Source organism: Oncorhynchus mykiss, chromosome 7, assembly GCF_013265735.2.
Source record: "Oncorhynchus mykiss isolate Arlee chromosome 7, USDA_OmykA_1.1, whole genome shotgun sequence".
Taxonomy (NCBI): domain Eukaryota; kingdom Metazoa; phylum Chordata; class Actinopteri; order Salmoniformes; family Salmonidae; genus Oncorhynchus; species Oncorhynchus mykiss.
In genome coordinates, this window is record NC_048571.1 from 14,143,639 (window position 1) to 14,160,551 (window position 16,913).

The 16,913-nt window shown below is 45.3% G+C and overlaps 1 protein-coding gene across 4 annotated transcripts; it reads left to right on the plus strand.

Moving 5' to 3' along the window:
• The first annotated feature begins 2,572 nt into the window (after nt 1-2,572).
• On the plus strand, nt 2,573-15,947 carry LOC110527359 (CRACD-like protein). 4 transcript variants are annotated; one of them, XM_021608580.2, is made up of 12 exons: nt 2,573-2,805; nt 4,195-4,291; nt 8,539-8,616; nt 8,829-8,985; nt 9,121-9,253; nt 9,351-9,512; nt 9,765-9,833; nt 9,964-10,158; nt 10,300-11,692; nt 11,979-12,023; nt 14,637-15,256; nt 15,420-15,947. In XM_021608580.2, the coding sequence occupies exons 3-12, from the start codon at nt 8,568-8,570 to the stop codon at nt 15,558-15,560; spliced, it is 2,964 nt and encodes a 987-aa protein (XP_021464255.2). In that variant the 5' UTR covers nt 2,573-2,805; nt 4,195-4,291; nt 8,539-8,567; the 3' UTR covers nt 15,561-15,947. The 4 variants fall into 4 exon arrangements, with proteins under 4 accessions (XP_021464255.2, XP_021464257.2, XP_021464258.2 ...); XM_021608582.2 differs by lacking the exon at nt 11,979-12,023; XM_021608583.2 differs by lacking the exon at nt 9,765-9,833 and having other exon boundaries at nt 2,574-2,805.
• Nucleotides 15,948-16,913: the final 966 nt, after the last annotated feature.

Genomic DNA, 16,913 nt, shown 5'->3' on the forward strand with positions numbered 1-16,913 from the left:
CAACTGGCCACTCAGTGTGTCTCTTCCCCTGGGATGCTTTGTTCTCTAAATCACAGATGGGAAACTGGTGGTCTGCACAGCCCCCCTCTTGTAGGCCCGCGGATCAATTTACATAATGTGTTATTTTGATTTATTGTTGCCGGGGTCTCAACTTACTGTTGACGTTAGAATAGTAGAAGGTGCAATTGTGCATCAGCAGTTTTTCTCTTGTAATGTCAGTCACTGACGGTCACTCAATTAGCCCGTCAGCAAATTTGAGTTATGATTGGTAAGTTAGTCGAGCCATCTAAACTTATAGTAATCATGGTCAAATTACCGACTGGGGGCCCCATTGATATTGTTATTCACTCTCACTCAGATATCATATTAAAAACTGCAATTATTTATCTCCAACCTATGGCAAAATTAATAGAATTGCAGGAAATTAGCTGTAACACTGCTCATTTTTCTCTGCCCAATTGCATAATGAGCAGAATTGCATGAAATTAGGCTAGTGGTTAGAGCGTTGGGCCAGTAACCGAAACCTTGCTGGATCGAATCCCTGGGCTGACGAGGTAAAAATCGGTCGTTCTGCCCCTGAACAAGGCAGTTAACCTACTGTTCCCCGGTAGGCCTTCATTGTAAATAAGAATTTGTTCTTAACTGACTTGCCTAGTTAAATAAAGGTTAAATACAAGTAAAAAAAATATATATATATACAATTTAAGTCTTCTCTCAGCCCAATGGCAAAATGTTAATAATTGCCTCAAACTTGCTTTAAACTGCAACATTTTCTCTACGCCCCAAGGCAAAATGTGTAGAACTGCAGGAAATTAACTAAAACAAATGTTTTCTCTCTGCTGCCACTAAAATGTTTTGCTCACAAGGGCCCCCAAAGTGCTATGGCCGACTCTGACAGCATAGTTATTTATACCTGTGGAGGGCGTTCTGTAGAAATTAGTATGGGGGGGTGCCAGCTAGTTATACCTGTGGAGGGCGTTCTGTAGAAATTAGTATAGGGATAGGGGTGTGTGTGTGTGTGTAATTTCAAGGTGTGACTAGCAGTGTGTCATAACACTCCTGTTCTGTCTCAGAAGTAGATTGGGTAGGCTGAATGTCTGCTTCCTTCCCAAGGTAATGACTTTTTACTTTTTCCCTCTTACCAGCGCTAACTTAGCTGATAGCTACTTTATTGAGGGAAAATGTACATACTATGTCTGATGTGTGGTTGTCCCACCTAGCTGTCTTAAGATGAATGTAAGTCGCTCTGGATAAGAGCATCTGCTAAATGATTCAAATGTAAAAATGACAGTGGTATTCCCATTATAATGGATCAACAGAAGTTGCCATTCATTGTTCCACGCATGTGAAGAACACTGAGAAATGCACTGAACTCTGAGAGATGAATGTGAAAAGCTTTGAAATGGGAAGATACTGTACCTTGCAATACCTTCATTTGGAATTCACCCCATGTTCTTCATAAATATGAAAGAAAGAAGTGGGTCTCAGAAAGGATAGTTAATAATCGAACAGATGCTCGCCTCTCCCTTGCCACACCATTCCTCTGGAAACCATGACAGCGAGGTTAATGTTTACACAAGCCTTCTTTGTTGGGGAGCAACACACAAGACATTGGACATTTCTATCTCTGGTAGTCAATGTTTTCTGGGCTGAGGTGTGCAGGTTCCTCCTTTGCCTGTACAGGCAACATAAGGCCACACTCTTAGAGGTAGTGGAGGTAGTGGTGTCAGAAAGGTGAGCTGTCTGACGCCTAACCGTTGATTGGGTGGGTGGGACTGCCTGGGCTGCTTTTGTAAGGACCGGGGCTAATGTTTCACTCAGGTTACAGTGTACTTGAATTGGAGAAGTCAGAATAATGTTAGATAACACACAGGACACAGGATTGAACAGTGAAGTACACAGAGGGGTGAAAACATCAATGTTTGTAGGGTCTTGTCTTTCAAGCCTGTAGAAACCTGGTAAGCCCAGGAGGCTGTCAGGTAGACCCAGGAGGCTGTCAGGTAGACCCAGGAGGCTGTCAGGTAGACCCAGGAGGCTGTCAGGTAGACCCAGGAGGCTGTCAGGTAAACCCAACGCCTACAACGGGTCACAAATTACAACTTATGAGAAAAGTGACTTATTCACTCTAGTTTATTAACTCTTTATGAACACATACTGAGATACGTAACTGCATTCAGACATTCAAATACTTTTGAATGGGAGAACTTAGGAAATGTCTATAAATTTAGACATTTGCCGAAGAACCTAAAAGGTATGGAGGGGATAAATGATGCAGGACAACACAACACATTTGTTCTCTGTACACAGTTCATTTAAGACAGCTTTCCACTCCTGTCACTGATGAACACTACCCTTGCAGCGCCTCTCTCTCTCTCTCTCTCTCTCTCTCTCTCTCTCTCTCTCTCTCCACTCCACACTCTCTCCCTCTCTCTCCGTCTCTCTCTCTCAACTCTCTCTCTCTCTCTCTCTCTCTCTCCCTCTCTCTCTCTCCCTCTCTCTCTCTCTCTCTCTCCACTCCCTCTCTCCCTTTCTGTCCTATCACCTCTCTCCCTCTCTCTCTCTCTCTCCACTCCCTCCACTCTCTCTCTCTCTCTCCACTCTCTCTCTCTCTCCACTCCCTCTCTCCCTTTCTCTCATATCACCTCTCCTTCTCTCGTTCCCTTCATTTGCAGATGGCGGTGTAGTGAGGTGGCTGAGGACCAGTATGTGTGTGAGTGCGTGGAAGGACACATCCTCCCCTTGGAGAGAAAGATAAATCAGAGAAAGAGAGAGAGGAAGAAGAAGCAGCTGCTCTCCAGTAACAGGGTAAGACAATTCCACCCGACTGAACTTGACTCTTACTGTAAATGAACTAGAAACCACCCACAAACAGTTGTATCTGTTGATAAAAATGATAATTGATAAGATAATTTGCAACATATGATCTTCCATGGTGTTGTACAGTATTTCAACTGTTTCTTGTTCCATAACCTTTGAACTTCTAACTACAGTGTGTTGAGCACGAGTTCTGCATTCCTAAATGGGATTAACTTATAAGAATCAAATCGTGTCTGATGACCTAAACAATAACAACTGTTATGATCTCTGGAGTTTTTTTCCAGGTAAAAGAGGACGTGCTAGGGTTTTGAAAACTCCAGATTCTGTGTGATTATTCCACTGCCAAAACAGAAGCCTACAGATAGGCTGTTTCTGTAAAAACAACACTATGAACTCATCCAGCAAGGATGATTGCCATTACAGTGTTCGTCTTTCCTAGGTTATCCTTCATTGTCATCTAATAAAACTGCCTTTGGCAAACAACACTGCTCTGTATATAAAGCATAATGCTGGTTGTGAACAGGACCAGAGTAATCACTGATCATTCACTGGACAATCAGATTTCATAACGGCTATTTGGTTAAAATACCTTTATTAAAGGGAGAGCACAAAATCATTGAGTTCCGGTTCATATGGCTTTAGTCTAGTACCCAGAGATAGATTATCGGGGGTTGCTCTCTACCTTAGTCCCTCCATTATCAACAGGTAATATTCCATGTGTTCACTGCACTGCTGTGATGTGTGGAGACTTACTGAAAGTGTCAGGTCCCCTGGGCTTGTGTTGTTTGGCTCGCTGAGGAGTCCCTTGGCTCTCATTGTGCAGTGCTGTTACGTAGGACTTATCAGTCACACTTCCTTTTTAGAGGCTTTTTCCAGGGAGGGATCATGTTGGTACCTGCTTTCTATTTACTTCCATGGTAAGTAAGCAGCAGTGGGGGCTGCTGAGGGGAGGATGGCTCATAATAATGGCTGGAACGGAACGAATGGAATGGTATCCAACACATAGAAACCATGTGTTTGGTGTATTTGATACCATTCCACCCCTTCCAATCCAGCCATTACCACAATCTCGTCCTCCCCAGGTAAGGTGCCACCAGCCTCCTGAGGTAAGCAGGTCATAAAATGTTAAGATATTCTATACTTTGAACTTTTTAAATAATTTACATAAATGTATGTATTTCTTTGTTTATTGTTCTTAGGTCATTGAGGTGTATTTTCAACAGCCATTTCCAGTGAATAATTCACTCATTGCCTACAGCTGAAATCTATTTCTATTCAAATGTCCGGATTCATTTACACCCCGGAAACATTTAAACAGATAATGTTGTTGTATGCGTGGTGCTGTAAAAAGTAGATGGTTTCCTCTTATCTATACAGTAGCTCAGCTGTGGGGTTCCATCATAGCCTTGGGGGAACAACCGGCCATGCGGACGTCACTACAGGCACTCGAGGACCTGAGGTGTCGCAGCCGCAGGTGTGTGTGTGTGAGGTCTAAAAGGTTACACAAGTTCATCATCTCATTAAACAGTAATATTCAGGCTTATCCTCGCCAGATCCACAGATAGACAGAGCCATGGATAGCCAGCCATCATATACAGTCTCTTGGCTTGATTTAGAATCTCAATAGACACCATGTTGACACTAAAAGTTACATCTGAGACATTGACACTTCTAGTTAGAATGCAAATTAGAATGTTTTAATCATGGAACGTTTGGTGCCAACAAGGAGGATAGTTAGCTGAACTCTATAGCTCTTAAAGGCTCTTCTACCACAGAGTGCATATGTAGTATACAGATGCCGTATCTTAATTTGAGACAGATAAAACAGAATGAATATAATCCTGCAGCAACAGGAAATGTGAATTGTTATGTGGATTATAATTAATGGACATGTTTTTTAGGGGTTGATACATTTATCATTAGGGCAAATCAGGTCTGACATTTTCAAGTGGAAATTACCATTCCTTCAACAACAGGATGATCAAATTAAGATACGGCATCTGTACTGTGCTGTTTGTAGCCAGCTGGATCAGGACTGGCCAGCCAGCTTCAGTGATATCCTGTAGCTGCAGGATAGGATTTCACCAGAGACAGTACCCCTGCTGTTCCCTATTGTTGGGTTTGTTCTCTGCAGATATCCATTCTGCTGGGCACCAGGGTTCAAGGTTCAAGGCCTGGTTGCTGTGTGTGGTTCAGTAGTTGGGTTGCTCAGTGAGCTGCACCGACCTTTAGTCTTCTACTCTGCTGGGAGATTATGCTCCAGTTGACAGCTAGTTGCAGAGCAGGGTTTCTATATTAGACAGGGTTGTTGTATTAGACTGGGTTGTTGTATTAGACTGGGTTGTTGTATTAGACTGGGTTGTTGTATTAGACTGGGTTGTTGTATTAGATTGGGTTGTTGTATTAGACTGGGTTGTTGTATTAGACTGGGTTGTTGTGTCAGACTGGGTTGTTGTATTAGACTGGGTTGTTGTATTAGACTGGGTTGTTGTATTAGACTGGGTTGTTGTATTAGACTGGGTTGTTGTATTAGACGGGGTTGTTGTATTAGACGGGGTTGTTGTATTAGACTGGGTTGCTGTATTAGACAGGGTTGTTGTATTAGACAGGGTTGCTGTATTAGACTGGGTTGTTGTATTAGACGGGGTTGTTGTATTAGACGGGGTTGTTGTATTAGACTGGGTTGCTGTATTAGACGGGGTTGTTGTATTAGACGGGGTTGCTGTATTGGACTGGGTTGCTGTGTTAGACTCGGTTGCTGTATTAGACTGGGTTGCTGTATTAGACAGAGTTGCTTTATTAGACAGGGTTGCTGCATGTGGTTTGGTGGCTGGGTTCAGTGCACTAACCCAGTCTTCTCCCTGAGTTCTCCCTGCTTGTATACACCTTGGAGAAAGATGGATTGGGGGAGTTTGGGCGTGTTTAGAACTCTGGTGAACCTCTGGTTTTTGTTGTCTTCTTTCAGACATTGTGTGAAGTAGCTGTGCGCGTGTATGTATGTATGTATGTATATGTGTGTGTGTGTATGTGTGTGTGTGTGTGTGTGTGTGTGTGTGTGTGTGTGTGTGTGTGTGTGTGTGTGTGTGTGTGTGTGTGTGTGTGTGTGTGTGTGTGTGTGTGTGTGTGTGTGTGTGTGTGTGTGTGTGTGTGTGTGTGTAAGCATTATGAGTCTGGGAAAGGTTGAACTCAGGTCGTGTTTAATTTGTCTCCTTGTTATTTAATGTCACATCACGTCACCAGTGTACTGCTAGGCAACTCCTATTCAGGACCAGGCACAAAGTCAACACAGGAGCTGAAAGCCTCTTGTCTGGTCCGCTTGCTCCAATCAAACGCTCCATGATATCTGCTGAAAGAGAAACACTGTTGAAACTAATTGGAACTGCTGACACAATAATCACTGAACTGGCAAACTTGACTTGAGAAAATGTTACATCAAATGAATGAAAAGCACTTATTTATTAACTATGAATAGCTATAACAATGACAATAGCAAAGCTAATATCTAACGCCTGACAAAAAGTAGACCATTTATCAGGTTTGTTAGGTTTCATAAACGTTGGCTGAGTTCTGAGGTGTTATCAGCTCGTTCAAGGAAAAGAGGGTGTGAAACTATTTATTATCAATGAAGTAATTTACTGGTATGTCGGCTGGATAATCAAATGTGCTATTATTAATTATTAAATAAATAAATACATGTTATTAAAATACGACAACTCCAAAATCTGTTGACAAACAATGTATTAATATATATACGTATATTTAATGGTTTTTAGTATTTTTGACAGTAGTGCAGGAAATGTAGAGGGAGACAGCTAGTAAGAGCAGACAGAGGGGGCTGAGACAGGGCTCCAACCCACATCACCAGGGGTTATAGACAGAGGGTGCTGAGACAGGGCTCCAACCCACATCACCAGGGAGGTATAGACAGAGGGTGGCTGAGACAGGGCTCCAACCCACATCACCAGGGGTCATAGACAGAGGGGGCTGAGACAGGGCTCCAACCCACATCACCAGGGGTCATAGACAGAGGGGGCTGAGACAGGGCTCCAACCCACATCACCAGGTGGTATAGACAGAGGGTGCTGAGACAGGGCTCCAACCCACATCACCAGGGGTTATAGACAGAGGGTGCTGAGACAGGGCTCCAACCCACATCACCAGGGGTTATAGACAGAGGGGGCTGAGACAGGGCTCCAACCCACATCACCAGGGAGGTATAGACAGAGGGGGCTGAGACAGGGATCCAACCCACATCACCAGGGGTTATAGACAGAGGGTGCTGAGACAGGGCTCCAACCCACATCACCAGGGAGGTATAGACAGAGGGGGCTGAGACAGGGCTCCAACCCACATCACCAGGGGTTATAGACAGAGGGGGCTGAGACAGGGCTCCAACCCACATCACCAGGGAGGTATAGATAGAGGGGGCTGAGACAGGGCTCCAACCCACATCACCAGGGGTTATAGACAGAGGGTGCTGAGACAGGGCTCCAACCCACATCACCAGGGAGGTATAGACAGAGGGTGGCTGAGACAGGGCTCCAACCCACATCACCAGGGGTCATAGACAGAGGGGGCTGAGACAGGGCTCCAACCCACATCACCAGGGGTTATAGACAGAGGGTGCTGAGACAGGGCTCCAACCCACATCACCAGGGAGGTATAGACAGAGGGTGGCTGAGACAGGGCTCCAACCCACATCACCAGGGGTCATAGACAGAGGGGGCTGAGACAGGGCTCCAACCCACATCACCAGGGGTTATAGACAGAGGGTGCTGAGACAGGGTTCCAACCCACATCACCAGGGAGGTATAGACAGAGGGTGGCTGAGACAGGGCTCCAACCCACATCACCAGGGGTCATAGACAGTGGGGGCTGAGACAGGGCTCCAACTCACATCACCAGGGAGGCATAGACAGAGGGGTCTGAGACAGGGCTCCAACTCACATCACCAGGTGGTATAGACAGAGGAGGCTCAGACAGGGCTCCAACCCACATCACCAGGGGTAATAGACAGAGGGTGCTGAGACAGGGCTCCAACCCACATCACCAGGGAGGTATAGACAGAGGGTGGCTGAGACAGGGCTCCAACCCACATCACCAGGGGTCATAGACAGAGGGGGCTGAGACAGGGCTCCAACCCACATCACCAGGGAGGCATAGACAGAGGGGGCTGAGAAAGGGCTCCAACCCACATCACCAGGGGTTATAGACAGAGGGGGCTGAGACAGGGCTCCAACCCACATCACCAGGGAGGTATAGACAGAGGGGGCTGAGACAGGGCTCCAACCCACATCACCAGGGGTCATAGACAGAGGGGGCTGAGACAGTGCTCCAACCCACATCACCAGGGGTTATAGACAGAGGGTGCTGAGACAGGGCTCCAACCCACATCACCAGGGGTCATAGACAGAGGGGGCTGAGACAGGGCTCCAACCCACATCACCAGGGGTTATAGACAGAGGGGGCTGAGACAGGGCTCCAACCCACATCACCAGGGGTTATAGACAGAGGGTGCTGAGACAGGGCTCCAACCCACATCACCAGGGGTCATAGACAGAGGGGGCTGAGACAGGGCTCCAACCCACATCACCAGGGAGGCATAGACAGAGGGGGCTGAGAAAGGGCTCCAACCCACATCACCAGGTGGTTCAAACACAACCTTCTGGCGTTGCTAAATACGATGTTGTTGAATGGTTTTTGTCTTGTCTCTCTTCCTAGGTAGGAGCAGCTAACTCCAGTCTGCTGTCATGGATACTAACGCTGGGGAAGTGGAGGACTCAGGAGAAGAGCTTACAGGTAGAACACCTGTCTACTTTCTTTTTAAATGATTGACATGCCTAAACCAATGTAAACAGACATACGTAGCTGGCAAATCATTCACTCCCAATGCACCATTCATATACAGTGCATTATGCAATGCAAACAGGAATGAACTTCACAGCCAAAGTCTCATGTCTGACTCTGCAAACAAAACCAAATGTAGGACAGTAACTTCGTGGTGGTTTCAGGGAGGAAGAAGTCTCGGTTCAAGCTGCTGAAGAGTCGTCTGTTTGGCCGTCTGAAGAGGAAGGAGACTGAAGGACTGATGAAGCAGAGCCAGTCCGCCAGTGATGTCACTGCTGATGTCATAGCTCCGAGGGACGACGACTCAGAGGATGACTGTTTGTAAGCATCTGACCTCTTTCACTCACTGGAAATAGTAGCATATCAGTTGATCAAGTTATCAAGTTTAAGTAGCATGTCCACTGGGAAATACTGCATGTATGTAGTAAACATATTTTTGACCTGTGTCACTTACAGGGGCAGTCCAAATACACTGGGGTCCAGAGCTCTGTCACATGACAGCATCTTCCTGGCTGCCCAATCACAGAGATCCTCTGAGCCGACGAGGGTTCTGTCTCAGAACGTACACGGCAGGATACAAGAACTGCAGGTGAATCCGTAGGTGGGAGGGTCCTTATAGTCTAATCTACTGTTATAATTGGTCCCGGAGTGTGCTCATCACACATGCACTGTTTCTGATTGGGCAGCTGAAACTGCGGCAGCAGAACATGTGTCTGGGCCCTCCCCCCTTGCTGATCCCTGGAAAGAGAATGGAAGATTCCGGAGCTACCTCTGACGGTGATGGTTTGCCCCAGAGCCCTCCAGTGATCTTGTTCCATGATCGAACAGCACAGGGGCCTTCCTACAAGGTGAATGGGGCTGATCACATATACTGCACACACATAGATATGATTGATCTAACTTGTATTTATCCTGGATAGTCTCATTGAGATAACATCTACTTTTAGAGAACAAACCTTGCTGTAGTCAGTAGAGTCTGTTGGTAAACTTGCAAGCAAAACACAATGTAATCATCACCATTATCATCATCATTCCTCATTACTCTTCCACCACCTTGTGTGACTGACTGATTGACACCTCTTCCTCCATTCCATCCCCAGTTCCCTGACACTCACAGGCACCATAGCTCTCTGAGTTTAGCAGGGACAGGGAGTGAGGAGGAGGAGCAGGTGATGCAACTTCCTGTCTGCGTTACACCACATCCCACATTCACATACTGATCATCCTAACAACATTCACCGAAAACATGTTTGTTGGGTCCATTTCAGTTGTTAATGTGCTTTTCTACTTTCTCCTCAGTGCCTCTCCCAGCCCTCCTCCCGTCCTCTCTCCCCGAATCCTGCTTCCCCCTGTGATCCAGAGCCCTCCCCTGCAGTGGACTTTACCAGCCCAGCCCAGTACACTCCTAGCCTGGACAGCTCTGCCGCCCGTCACCGCATGTCTGTTAAACCCAGGAACCAGAGGGCCAGCGCCAAGGGAAGGAAAGGTCCCCTGGTAAGATTTCACTGTGTAGTGTAACATCAAAACACCACATAGTGGGTACTGGGCAGCATTTCAATCTCTAATGCCTTCATTACAGTGTAAATATAAGACCATGGTTTAACAGGCTGTTTTTCTTGTCTGTGTCATTACTAGAGAGCAAGCAGACTTGGCTCAGAGAGCATGAGTGACCTGGACCCAGACCAGCCCCTGTCTGAGAGGGAGGAAGAGCAGGATGGAACGGAGGACGAGGACAGAGAGGAAGAGGAGGAGAGGGAGAGACCGTTCTCTTCATCTCCAAAAGACTCTGAGGAGAAGCCCTGGCAGTCAGTACCCCCTGGTGGTCAGAAAGAGGTATTACAGAGACAAGAGTCCTCCGAGACAGAGGGACGCGTCACCACCAACCCTCTCTACCTCCAGGCTATGACCTCTCCTCTATCAGAACCCATGACCAAGACCTCCATCCTGGAGACCCCGAGCTTGTCCACTCCCCCTTCAGCAGCAGTGGAGGAGCCACAGAAGCCCCCGGAACCTATCCGGGTCAAACGCCCAAGAACTCTCATCCAGGATAATTCAGACCAGGGAAGTCGGCCTGGGTCTACATCTGAAAATACCCTCTCCAGGCCTCTCAGTCATGTCTATGGATCAGACTCTACCACAAATCAACTTCCCTCAAAAGAGAAGCCAGAGGAGAATATGACCCCAGCCACCTCTAACAAGGGAGACAGGTTGAGCAGAAACACACAGGGTGTGAGCCTAGCGGTCACCAGCAGCTCTACACACCACTCTGCTCTACCTACCCCTGCCCCTCACATTATAAGACAAACACAGAGACCTGCTTCTGAGAGAGAGTCTGTCAGAGAGACTACAGCAGTCCCACTGTCGGGCGTTAATGAAGAAACCTCCAAATTGGACCTGGTGCAGAGGAGGAGAGGGCTACCTACTGGCCATGAAGACACACTGCCTAGAGCAAACAGTTTATCCACCTCCTCCTTGAGACAACGTTCCAAGAGCGCCACTGGCAGAGCCCAAACAGGGACGAGAAACAAGGAGATGAATGCAGAAGGAAAAGTAGGGGAGGGTTTGGTGGCCAAGAACCCTCATCAGGAGTCTGTCAGAAGGCAAGAGGTAAAACCAGAGCAGGCCACATTTAAAGGTCTGAAGGAAAACCAACCACAACCCTCACGTCAGGAGAGAAACGTACAAACAGAGGTAGAAGTAGTGGAGGAGACAGGACTGAAGGGAGGAGAGAAAAGGGATGGGCAGAGTGAGGGAAATGAGGAGAAGGAGCAGGAGAGGAGGAGTGCTTTCGGAGTGAAGCTGCGCACCACTTCTCAGTCTCTGAAGTATCGCTTGGAAAGGGACCAACAATTCAGGGTTAAGTTTCATATTGTCTCAACAACTGCAGAACCAGTCAAAGGCGAAATTGGCACAAGTTCAAAGGTCAGGGGTGACTTGGCAAATAAGGCTTCGAGGAAGGGCCCGTCACAAATGTCTGACTGTCCCCCCTCATACACCCCTGACAGAAACAGACTCAACGAGAACCAAGGTACGTGTGTCCTCTAGAACGTCGTCGATAGTTCAGCAGAGAAATTGAGCCTCGCGTTCAACGCTCTGAGTTGTTGCGGAAATTGACCCACTACACTGTTTACTTTCTGAATCTACGTCATATCGCTGAGTCTATATTGAATAACTATTAACTTGAACTATGCACTAACTAACTTTGCGCTAACAAGGTGTTCTAGCTCACACGGTTGCAGCTATGTCAGTCTACTCAGGGCCCTGTTTCAATAGCATGTACTCACCTCTAGGCACTGTCTTGGTTCTATCCTTAGATGATGATGATACTGACCTGGTAGTAGATGCCTTTTCAGACCCAGGTAACATATATCCACTGAACCACTGAACACTTCTCGAATAATCACACAATAGTAGTTACAGTATAATGAGCACTTCTGAATCAGTGGGCAATTTCCCCTCCAATCAAAACTGGATCCAGATCCGTATAATAATATGTGCCCTCTGTAATTATTGGGAAGTGAAGCATTTTTTCTTCCTCTGGCTCTATACTCCAAAAGTGTGGATTTGAAATGATACAATGACTATGAGGTTAAAGTGCAGACTGTCAGCTTTCATTTCAGGGTATTTTCATCCATTACAGGTGAACCGTTGAGAAATTACAGCACTTTTTGTGTTTAGTCCTCCCATTTTAGGTGAGCAAAAGTATTGGGACAAATTCACTTATATGTTTATTAAAAGTAGTCAAACGGATAGTATTTGGACCCATATTCCTAGCATTCCATGACTACATACATCTCGTGACTCTACAAATTTGCTGGATGCTTACATTTGCTGTTTGTTTTGGTTGTTTCAGATAATTTTGTGCCCAATAGAATTGAATGGTAAATAATGTATTGTGTCATTCTTGAGTCACTTTTATTGTAAATACGAATATAATAGGTTTCTAAGCACTTCTACATTAAAGTGGATGCTACCATGATTACTGATAATCCTGAATGAATTGTGAATAAGTAAGAAAGTTACAGATGCACAAATATCCTACCCCCAAGACATGCTAACCTCACACCATTACATTTTTTAGGGGGGGTAGGATATTTGTGCATCTGTAACTTTCTCACTCATCATTATTGATGATTCATTCAGCATTATCCATAGTCATGGTAGCATCCACATTCATGTAGAAGTGTTTAGAAACATATTATATTCTTATTTTCAATAAAAGTGACTCCAAAATGACTCAACACATTTTTTAACATTCATTTCTATTGGGCACAAACTAATCTGAAACACAACCAAAAAAAGACAGAAAATGTACAAATGTGTAGTCACAAGCTTGATGTAGTCATTGAGTGCTATGAATATGGGACCAAATACTTAACTTTTTACTACTTTAATACATATAAGTGAATTTGTCCCAATACCTTTGCTTACCTAAAATGGAGGGACTATGTACAAAAACTTCTGCAATTGGGGGGACTATGTACAAAAACTGCTGTAATTGCGGGGACTATGTACAAAAACTTCTGCAATTGGGGGTACTATGTACAAAAACTTCTGTAATTGGGGGGACTATGTACAAAAACTTCTGCAATTGGGGGGACTATGTACAAAAACTTCTGTAATTGGGGGGACTATGTACAAAAACTGCTGTAATTGGGGGGACTATGTACAAAAACTTCTGTAATTGGGGGGACTATGTACAAAAACTGCTGTAATTGGGGGGACTATGTACAAAAACTGCTGTAATTGGGGGGACTATGTACAAAAACTGCTGTAATTGGGGGGACTATGTACAACAACTGCTGTAATTTCTAAACGGTTCACCCGATATGGATGAAAATGGATGAAAATACCCTCAAATTAAAGTCTGTACTTTAACCTCATAGTCATTGTTTGATTTAAAATCCAAGCTTTTGGAGTATAGAGCCAAAAGAAGAAAACATGCTTCACTGTCCAAATTATAATAAGATCTCTGTTTCACCTTGTAGTGGAAATTTCCTTTATTCCTTATTCCTATTCCTATTCCCAAATCATGAGAGCAAACCACACACAAGTCAGAGTTATCATTTTTTATTTTACTAGGCAAGTCAGTTAAGAACAAATTCTTATTTTCAATGACGGCCTAGGAACAGTGGGTTTACTGCCTGTTCAGGGGCAGAACGACAGATTTGTACCTTGTCAGCTCGGGGATTCGAACTTGCAACCTTACGTTTACTAGTCCAACGCTCTAACCACTGCCGCCCCAATTATATGAGCTCCATCACAACCCTGTGACTCTCAGATCAATTCAGTGTCTATAAATGAATTCTCTGAGAGTGCTTACACATTGCAACTGAGATCATTTATAGGAAAGACACACATAGCCAGACAGCATTGGCTATAAATTATCGTTCAGCTTTGTCTCCTAAACTATGTTCTTATCTCGCTCTTGGTACCACTCAGGACCAAAAACAAAACCTCATCCACTAGCATATATCAAATACACCCACTCCTGGACAAGATCACAGAGAGACAGTGACTGGCACACAGACATTGTGGAGCCACCTATCTGGTTCCCCATTTATCACACCATCCCTTCACATGATTTAGGAATAGTTTACAGACACATTCACAGATAAGACTAACCTTTCCCCTTTCTGGGGCCCAATGTAACTTAGCCCTAGCAGGAAAGGGATAACTGCAAACTGCAAACAGTATTATCCAAAAGAAGACATTCTAATGACAAATATCTCACATAAGCATGCAATAAAATGAACAAAACATCTTATTTAAAAATGTTACCTAAAGCATTCTGATTCTGCCACGACAACCTCAATCATAATATTGCCAATATCGACCAAACCAAATGAACCACAGAATAAATTAGGATGATCTGACTAAATAATGGATTCACAACTCCAGTCCTCAAACATCACAGTATCTTTTAAATAAAGTTCGATTTGATTTAAATAATGTCACCCATTGTTCCTCAGACAAAGGCCCATCCTCCAGACCTGCTCTGGGGCTCCCAAGAGGGGCTGAGACCCCTGGGTCTAATGGGTCAGCTGGATCGGAGCCTGTCTGGATGTCCATGGCCCGGGAAAAGACCAGGAGTCTCCAACAGCATCTCAGTCCAGAGACAGAGGCTGGGACAGGGGGGACAGGGGGGACAACAACGCCCCAGTACACCACATCACCACGGCCAGCTCCAACCCCAGCCCCACAGCCGAGATTACAACCAACAGCTCAGCCATCAACACAACCTCCATCACAATCACAGCCAAGCACAAAAACAGCCTCCCAAAAACAAACATCACCCCCAGTGGTACAACCCCCATCTCAACCAATACCAAGCGGTAGACCAATCCTACAGGAAATGCATCTGACAGCTAAACTCAAAACATTGCCTTCAGATCAGCCTAACACACAAACAGCATCACAACCGACACCACAAGGAACAGCTCAACAGCTGACACAACCGTCCTCCCAAACTCACACGCCAACCAGACCAACTCTACGAGGAGCGTCTGAGAGATCCTCCACGTCTCTGAAGAGAGCTGAGAAGATTTCTGTGGAGAAATGGACAGAAAGAGCGCTCCCGACTGGGACTATGGTAAATATTTGACTGTGCCCCCACTAGGGTCAGATGTTTTTCCTGGTCAGTTCACGTGGTGAGGAAAAACAACTGACTCAATCAGAGTAAGTCTTCATTTTGTAACTAAGATGTAATGTGGCCGGTTTAGTTAGTAATATGTCATCTCTGTATTTTATCTTAGGAGGAATCTAGCAATGGTCAAATTGAGATTCACATCTCAAAGCCTGAGATACCTTCATCATCGTCATACCGGGGTCAGCCAACCTGGATGGAACTTGCCAAGAGGAAATCTCTGGCCTGGAGTGACAAGACTATGGACTAAGAGAAATGCACGTGTGTGTGTGTGTGTGTGTGTGTGTGGGAGGTAAAGGGGTTCCTAAAGAGAGTAAGAAGAAGACTGAAATAAAATAATGATTTGTTGCTGACTGTGTTATTTGAACGTACTGGATTCAGAGTTTAAAACCCATTTCCCATTACTGTGCCTTACTCTTCTAACCATTAAAAAAAAACTACTTATATATCACTTATATTTTACTGCATATAACATCACTAAACCAAGAGGTCTGGACTTTTATGGCACAAGAGGGCATACCTTTGTCCTGTAACTTGTTGGTTGCTGGTTCAAACTCCGCTTCAGTTTTTTCACTGCTTTTGACATATCACTCCATGCTAGATCCCTGTTGTCTGGAATAAATAAACTGTCAATTGTATTCTGACTAGTTTGAATTGTGTTCGGTTCAATCAATCATCAATAAGCTATTATCAACCACAATGGGGCTGCCTCATCAATGGGGCCATCGTGGAAATGGTCAATAACTTCAAATTCCTTGGCGTACACATCTCAGAGAATCTGAAATGGTCTAACCACACGAACACCATAATGAAAAAGGCACGACAGAGATTCTTCAACTTCCGAATGCTGAAGAAATCTGGCATGTCCCCAAGGGCCCTCACAGTGTTCTACAGGAGCACCATTGAGAGTATACTGTCGGGCTGCATCACAGCCTGGTACGGCAACTCCACCGAACGCACCATTGGGTGCACACTGCATGCTCTACAGAGCACCTAAACTCTGCAAAAAAAGAAACGTCCTCTCCCTGTCAACTGCATTTATTTTTTAGGAAACTTAACGTGTAAATATTTGTATGAACATAACAAGATTCAACAACTGAAACAAACTGAACAAGTTCCACAGACATGTGACTAACAAAAATTGAATAATGTGTCCCTGAACAAGGGGGGGGGGGGGGGGGGGTTAAAATCTAAATTAACAGTCAGTATCTGGTGTGGCCACCAGCTGCATGATGTAATGCAGTGCATCTCCTCCTCGTGGACTGCACCAGATTTGCCAGTTCTTGCTGTGAGATGTTACCCCACTCTTCCTCCAAGGCACCTGCAAGTTCCTGGACATTTCTGGACGGAATGGCCCTAGCCCTCACCCTCTGATCCAACAGGTCCCAGACGTGCTCAATGGGATTGAGCCATGGCAGAACACTGACATTCCTGTCTTGCAGGAAATCACTCACAGAAAGAGCAGTATGGCTGGTGGCATTGTCATGCTGGAGGGTCATGTCAGGATGAGCCTGCAGGAAGGGTACCACATGAGGGAGGAGGATGTCTTCCCTGTAACGCACAGCGTTGAGATTGCCTGCAATGACAACAAGCGCAGTCCGAT